The following is an 8202-nucleotide window of genomic DNA, read 5'->3' as shown; positions in this document are numbered from 1 at the left end:
CTTTCCCTTCCTGATCCTATTATCTGGCAACCTGGGGAGGACAAACTGCCGTGTGCCTGGCAGTGGTCCAGCCTCTGGCCCCTCTGTCGGGAGGGGCAGCGCAGACCCAGGCAGTGGTCTCCAGGCCCTCAGTGGGGAAATGGAGAAGGCAGGACATGCAGCTTGTGGGAGACGGAGGTTCTCCTCGGGGAAAGTGGGAGCCATGGGAGGCTCAAGACAGTTACCCAGCCTCGGGCATACAAATTGCAGAAACGCAGCTGCTTTGCAAGTCAGAGAAATAGGGGAACGAGAATCAATCACAAGGAGCTGTATTTCAGCTCCATGGGACAAAGAAGGGGGAAGGAGTTTGGAGGCGTGAGTCCCCTGTCCCTGAGGTGTGTAAGCAGGGCTTGGCCAAGGAAACTACCGGCGGGCACTCTGCCCTCATTCAGGGCCTGGAGGGACCTTAGTTCAAGTCCTCTATTTGCCAGTGGGTGAAATGGGTGGTCCAGAGAGGGTACTAGTTTGGCAAAGGCCACAGAGCACACTGGCAGGACCCGAGGTGAAGGAAACCGGGCCGCTGACCTGCCTCCCCGTGCCTGTCCCCTTCTTCCTCCAGAGACTCAAGTACCTGCTGACACCGAGGGAACCCAACCGTTGGGCCGTGGAGCGAGAGGGGGCGATGCCCTACAGCTCCCGCATGTCCGTTAACAGCACGCTCAGGAAACCAACCCACATCATAGTGGAGACCATGATGTGAGCTCTCTCCCAGTCGACGGGCTGCTTTCCTGCTGTTTACTAACATTAGATTCTTATAGGACCAGGTTTACAGAGCTTTATATTTGCACTAGGATTTTTTTTTAATTGTCACAGAAAATGTTTGTGTGTGCGTGTGCGTGTGTGTGTGTGTGAGATGTCGTGTGTATGTGTATTTTGTTTTGATTTGGGGATATTTTGTACAAAAAGAATACCCACAGGCAGCTGCCCGGGGTGAGGCAGAGCTTTCATATGGAATTAGATGTATTTTATGGGAACTTGGTCAATTTTTCTTTGTATTTTTTTTTAACATATTACTATGTATACACGTAGAGATTGTCCTACACTTTTACCACTTGAATTGATCTTGCCAGCAATAGATCTTGTTTTCAAAAGCAATTCTTCGGTGCTGTGTAGCTGGCAGAAAGTTCTGCCCCCAAAATGCAGGGTGGAATTTTCCTGGGACAGCAGACCCATTTTAAAGGTGTAGTACCTTACCAACCTGGTTCAAGTGAAGCAAACAGCTATCTGGCCAGACCCCGAGGGGCTGGAGAAAGGAAGGCTGTCGGGAGACGCCTCACGACACTTGTCTTAGCCAACAAGAGAGATGCCAAAATAATGAACCAACCCCTCAAATGTAAAGGGACTCAAAGCCCACAGATGAGGCCCAACAGGAAAAGTGTGATGCTGAGAGCACTGGGAACCATGGCATCAAGAGCAGAGTCCCTTTTATTTCGAGACTGAGGCAGGGATAGTCAGAAGGGCTGTCAGAACTGCCCGTGTGCGAGGGAGCGGCGTCCTTCCTGGCGCGTTCCAGGGAGGGAGTGGAGGCTGCCCAGCACGAGCCGGGGGTCTCAGGGCTGCAGACCTCACACAGATGGGGCTGTGGCCTGGATGGGGATTCCGATCAGGTTCTGGTTGTTCCCCCAGCCGGCATCTCTCACAGCTGCTTGTAGGGGAAGCGTGGTGTACGTATTTGGTGAGGGGCGAGGGGTGAGCAAGTGGACCAAAGGACGTGGCCCCAGGCGCCCGGCACCTGATTTGGGGGAGCGGGCGGTGCTCTTCTTTCCTCAGCTCTCCACCCTCAGCTCTGTATTCATCTCAGAGGCTCTTGTTGAAGACCCCAGCCTGGGGCCGCCCTGGGGCCGTCCTGGCGCCTAGCAGGGAGTGCCAGGAGCGAGCTTTCATTGGAGCAAGGTGATCCCCAAACTTTCCTGCAAATTCAGGCACAAGTAAAACCCACGCTGGTAACCTGGGAGATAAGGAAACTCTATATTCCCCCTTCCCCGCAAAAGCTGGGGTCGGGTACGCACTATGTCGGGATCGAGGTCAGGAGGTGAGTCAGGGTTGTTCGGGGGCAGGCACCCCAGAACCGGCGTTCCTCCCTGAACCAGGACGGAAGGCACTCCACCTTTAAAATCCCAAGTACGGACACACCTCCACCCAGCCCTCATTTGGATCTAAACTGTGCCATTTAAACAGAAACTTCCAAGTTCAGGGTGTAAAGTAAACTGAAATGTTGTCACGCGCAAACAGCAGTGACTGCCTCGGGGGTGTGGAGAGCAGGATCCGGCTCTGGCGTTCAGAGCAGGGGCTCTCTGAATCCTGGGACCCCCCTCCCTAAATCCGGGCAGGGGAGGAGTCTCTGGTGTCCCCCTCCCAAGGGGCAGAGACGATTCTGAACCTCTCGTCTTTAGCAAGCATTCACAGTCCGCTGTCTCCAAAACATATACCCTGCCAAACAGCACCCAATCCTATTCCAAACCGTCAGCAAGTCTGTGTGCCTGTTTTACGATGCGTTTATGGTTGCTACTGTGTCTGATTTGATTGTATTGTTTTGGGGTTTTTTCCTAATTTTATCAAGTAGGAATGTGACCTGTTCTCCTTTGTCTTACGGAACTTTAGTAAACTAACCACTGTCGATGACTGGGGACAGGTTACGTGCGGGGGCGAGGAGGGCCACAGTGTTTCGGGTTGGTAGGCAAATTGCAACATTCTGGAAATAGCCCGAAAAAGGCCTCTTCTTATAAGATTCTCAGACCAAATTCTAGACCAAAGACACACGCAGACCAAGTCCCCAGGCCCCGCCTGGAAGGAAGGTCAGCCACTTTCCCAAGCCTGACCCTCGCCCATCTCCCGAGCACCTGTCTCCACTTGTGACCCTCCTGTCTGATACCCTAGCTCTTGTGTATCAGCAGAACTCTGCTCTGTGAGTACAATGTGTAATGGTGTGTGACTTCTATGTCTCCACATAAAGGAAACTTGTCATTGGAGCTCACGGCTCTGGTCCGCCTGTCTCTGGGCAGTCTGCCATTCATGCTCTGCCTGGGATGGGTTGGAAATTCTGATCCTTGCAGCCAGATCTGGAAGGGATGCAAGAGAGAGGTTTAAAGGATGTTTTTAGCATGCAGAAATGGGTAATGGCCCCAGGATAATCTCACCTGGGGAGATGCTCTGTCCAGCTGGGTCTGGGCCCTGTTAGTCCCTATGGTGGAACCGTACGGTCACTGATAGGCTTCCTGGGCCCCCCGGTCAGCACCCTCGTTGTCAAAGGGGCATGTTCTCCCTGAAGACCAAAGACCAGCCTTTATGAAAAAGGACATGCTCCGTCCCCAGAGTTCAGGGACGCGGTGAGCTGCAACCCACCCTGTGACCATGCCCATGGGCCAGCTGGATCCCAAGCTATGGCTTAGTGGGACGGGAGCCGGTCCACCCGGCACCCTCCCCTCAGCAGCCGTCTGGAAGCGAGGCACTGAGACGTCTGTTGCACCACAGGAAACTGAGGGGTCCAGACAGAGCCCCTCAGACAGGATTTAGCCTGGGGTCACGTGGGAAATTCCCAGGTGGCCGGAAGTGGCCTTGGATGATTTCTGGGCCATACACAGCTCCCTCTCTGTAGCTCTGGTCCCACATTCTCACCCTGGATCCCCAGCACACCCCAAGACAGTGGGGAGACAGAGGGCAGAGGGAGCCCCCCTCAGCCTAGCCCAGCGTGTTCTTGTGTCCCCAGGTACCACCACACGGCGGTCAGGGCCCCAGCCAACATCTCCCAGCACTACCCCTCCAGCTGGGGCAACGCTTTGGGCAGGCAGTGCTCCGGCAGGCGTGCCTCCCTTCCGCACCAAGCCTCAGACACAGTCTGGGAAAGGACCCAAGAGAAACCCCCTCAAGGCGGCTAGAGGTCCCATCCAGCCCTCAAACCCAAGGTCAGGTGGGCCAGGCAAGGCTGTCCACGTGGATGCTATGAATATCACTGTGCAAAAATCCAGCAAGCACAAACCCACAAAACAACAAAGCTCCGACATCAAAACTTGGAGGGGGGTGTAGGTACCCAGAAGCCAGGAAATAGCATTCTCCCACCTCCTCTGTGCCCCCTCTCAGTGCCAGGCTTTCAGACTGCAGCTCGGAAGCTGGGTTTCCTTGTTCTCTTACGGGTGTCACTACAGACTATTCTGCCGTGTTCCCTGAGGGATTGGAGCATCTTGTTATATACTTGGCTTCAAACTGAGATGTTGGCTTAATTTTTTTTTTTAACCCAATTAATTTTCAAATCCCCAGCAACTGTGACTGTATTTAGCACAAGAGAATGCTAAGAATGTGGGTCTTGCTTCCTTCCAGAAATATGTCTGGCTCACCAGAACTTTTTTTGAAACTTCAAAATATTTTTAAGATATTTTAAACTTTTGTAAAAAAAAAAAAAAAAAAAAATCAACCAACAAGAGACTCTTCTGAGGAGGAGCATTTGTATTTGAATAAAATCCTTGGTGTGTAACTCGGTCTTGCAGTATACAAGCTTTTATGTATAAATGTTTTCTGATATGAATCCCTGTATTTTGCAGGGGTTTTCTTTTCTTCTTTGGCTTTTTAGATAAATATGTATACCTATATTTTAAATTCATCTTTGCTTTTTTTTTTTTAGAGGAGTTTGTAATCACCTTATAACATGAAAATAAACATTTCCTTTTTAAAATCCAAAACGTGTGGGTTCTGTTCTGATACAGCTGTTTCTCTTTACGTTTGGCAAGCACTTTACAGTTTACAAAGGGCTTTCATTTCTGCCCCGGGACATTCCTCAGAGCGGGGTGTTATTCTCTGAGGTTGGAGACACTGAGGTACAGAGAGGTTCGGGAGGGGACAGTTTGCCTCAAGGCGCGTGAGTCCCTGAAAGAGTGGGGAATCTCCCCAGATTCCGGCTCTGCTCCACCTGCTCCTACTGATGTCCTGCGACTGGGAGGGCTCATCACCTGTGTCATCTGGAGTGAAGCACCACCTGCTTCATGCTGATGGGAGGTGGTGCTCGCCACGCACCAGCACCAGGTGGTATCACTTACACCCAAACCAGGGCTCTGACCTTCCGGCCAAGAGAGCGCAGGCTGCTGGGAGGTTGGTAAGCGACCAGCCCTGGAGGGATGGTGCGGCGGACACTGCGACCTCAGAAGCGAGGGCAGTCAGGACCCCAGAGGTCAGTGGTTGGCAAAGACGTGGTTGGCCTTGGGAATCATGAGCCCAGCCCGCTGTTACAAGTGGGGAAACGGAGGCTGGGAGAGGGGCCTGGCTTCCCTGGGGTCGCAGAGCAGGTCCACGTTTGAGGCAGCTTTTGGGCCCACTGGCCCCAGCCACCTTTGTGAGTGTGCGAGGTCAGGGCGCTTGCAGGGTCTTTTCCCCAAATCCCCAGAGACCAAAAATCCTTTCTCGGTAACTCATTCCACATAGACAATGCTAGAGTAAACTCTCCCTCCCCAGTCTGTCTGTCCGTCTCCCTCCCTCCCTTTTTCCCTGAGTGTCTTGGTCACCTGGCCTGTGTTCACATCCTGGTTCCATCCCTGACTACCTGGGTAAAGTACTTAACCTCTTGCCTCCTTCACTCCTCTCTGATGTTGAGATCATAATACAGCTCCCTCCGAGGCTGGGGAGGATCTATAAGGGGATTTCCTTTTTTACTGAAGTCTAGTTAATTTGCAAAGTTGTGTTAGTTTCAAGTGTACAGCAATGTGATTCAGTTGTACATACATATATACTTTTTCAGATTATTTTCCATTATAGGTTATTATAAGATACTGAGTAGAGTTCCCTCTGCTATACAGTAGGTCCTTGTTGTTTATCTATTTTACGTAGTGTGTATGTTAATCCCAAACTGCTAATTTATCCCCTCCATCCCTTTTTGTAATTATAAATTTGTTTTCTATGTCTGTGGGTTGATTTCTGTTTTGTAAATAAGTTGATTTGTATCATTTTTCTATACTCCACAAATAAGTGGTATCATATGGTATTTGTCGTTCTCTGATTTACCTCGCTTAGTATGATAATCTCTAGGTCCATCCATGTTGCTGCCAACTGCTTTATTTTATTCTTTCTAAAGCTGAGTAATATTCCATTAAGTATATGTACCACATCTTCTTTATCCATTCATCTGTCAGTGGACACTTAAGTTGCTTCCATGTCTTGGCTATTGTAAATGGTAATGCTGTGAACATTGGGGTGCATGTGTCTTTTCGAATTATGGTTTTCTCTGGATATATGCCCAGGAGTGGGATTGCTGGATCATATGGTAACTCTGTTTTTATTTTTTTAAGGAACCTCCATACTGTTCTCCAAAGTGGTTGCATCAATTTACATTCCCACCAACAATGTAGGAGGGTTCCCTTTTCTCCACGCCCTCTCCAGTACTTATTGTTTGTAGATTTTTTGATGATGGCCATTCTGACTGGTGTGAGGTGATACCTCATTGTAGTTTTGATTTTCATTTCTCTAATAATTAGCGATGTTGAGCATCTTTTCATGTGCCTGTTGGCCACCTGTATGTCTTCTTTGGAGAAATAACTATTTAGATCTTCTGCCCATTTTGTGATTGGGTTGTTTGTTTTTCAGTATTAAGCTGTATGAGCTGTTTGTATATTTTAGAAATTAATTCTTTGTCAGTCACATTGTTTGCAAATATTTTCTCCCATTACGCAGGTTGTCTTTTTGTTTGCTTGTTTATTGTTTCCTTTGCTGTGCAAAAGCTTTTAAGTTTAATTAGGTACCATTTGTTTATTTTTCTTTTTATTTCCACTACTCTAGGAGACAGATCCAAAAAAATATTGCTGCGATTTATGTCAAAGAGTGTTCTGCCTATGTTTTCCTCTAGGAGTATCTGGTCTTTATACTATAGTATAGTATAAAGTTTATACTTCATTTTTACTTTTATTTTATATTTATAGTATCTGGTCTTACATTTAGGTCTTTAATCCATTTTGAGTTTATTTTAGTATATGGTGTTAAGGAGTGTTCTAATTTCATTCTTTTACTATAGCTGTCTAGTTTTCCCAGGGCCACTTACTGAACAGACGGTCTTTTCTCCATTGTATATCCTTGCCTCCTTTGTCATAGATTAATTGATCATAAGTGTGTGGGTTTAATTTCTGGGCTTTCTATCCTGTTCCATTGATCATTATGTCTGTTTTCTGTGCCAGTACCGTATTGTTTTTTTGTTTTTAATAAATTTATTTATTTATTTATTTTTGGCTGCATCGGGTCTTCGTTGCTACGCGCGGGCTTTCTCTAGTTGCGGCGAGCAGAGGCTCCTCTTCGTTGCGGTGCACGGGCTTCTCATCGCGATGGCTTCTCCTGTTGTGGAGCGTGGGCTTCAGTAGTTGTGGCTCGTGGGCTCTAGAGCGCAGGCTCAGTAGTTGTGGAGCACAGGCTTAGTTGCTCTGCGGCATGTGGGATCTTCCTGGACCAGTGATCGAACCCATGTCCCCTGCATTGGCAGGCGAATTCTTAACCAATTTGCCACCAGGGAAGCCCACTATGTAGCTTTGTAGTATAGTCTGAAGTCAGGGAGCTTGATCCCTCCAGCACTGTTCCCTCTCAAGATTGTTTTGGCTATTTGGAGTCTTTTGTGTTTCCATACAAATTTTTAAAACTTTTGTCCTAGCGCTGTGAAACATGCCGTCGGTAACTTGAGAGGGATTGCACTGAATCTGTAGACGGCATTGAACAGTGTGGTCATCGTAACAGTATTGGGTCTTCCAATCCAAGAACACAGTATATCTTTCTGTTTGTTACAGGGAATTCTTGCAAAGCACTCAGAACAGTGCTTGGCTAGCAGCCAGGCTGTAGGACCAGTGCCGCCTCTCTGTCTTGCCTGGCCTGGCCCACGCCTCCGTCCTGTTTCAAGAAGAGCCCCAAGCCTGTCCCCCTCCCAGCGCTAGGGAGAGCAGCAGTGCCCTGTGCACAGCTCTGGCCCCCAGTGACTCTGGCCCAGCCACATCCGGAGCCTGCTTGCACACCCTCCAAGAAAGGTGCTCGCTCCCTCCTGCATAGCTGATGGCGAGAGGCTCTTCCTCTGCTCACAGAGCTGTGGTTCTTCCAGCCAGGCCCAGCCCTGCACTCTGGGCTCATCCTGCCCTGGAGCCCATTTGGAGACTCAGGGGAATCTCTGGGCCCCCACCCAGGCTAAAGGGGCTCCATACAGCAGACCCAGCA

At 49.3% G+C, this 8202-nt stretch overlaps 1 protein-coding gene across 1 annotated transcript in view; it reads left to right on the top strand.

Annotated features, from left to right (window-relative positions):
• SLC6A6 (solute carrier family 6 member 6) overlaps positions 1–739 on the top strand; it is a 48501-nt gene extending 47762 nt beyond the window's left edge. Inside the window, exon 14 of the mRNA XM_007449149.1 lies at positions 599–739. Coding sequence (XP_007449211.1) covers positions 599–739 — 141 coding nt within the window. The remainder of the gene's footprint in view (positions 1–598) is intronic.
• Positions 740–8202: the final 7463 nt, after the last annotated feature.

Source organism: Lipotes vexillifer, unplaced genomic scaffold (assembly GCF_000442215.2).
Source record: "Lipotes vexillifer unplaced genomic scaffold, Lipotes_vexillifer_v1.1 scaffold2653, whole genome shotgun sequence".
Classification (NCBI taxonomy): Eukaryota; Metazoa; Chordata; class Mammalia; order Artiodactyla; family Lipotidae; genus Lipotes; species Lipotes vexillifer.
The sequence above is the reverse complement of the archived record's forward strand: the minus strand, read 5'-3'. Positions and strand labels throughout refer to the sequence as shown.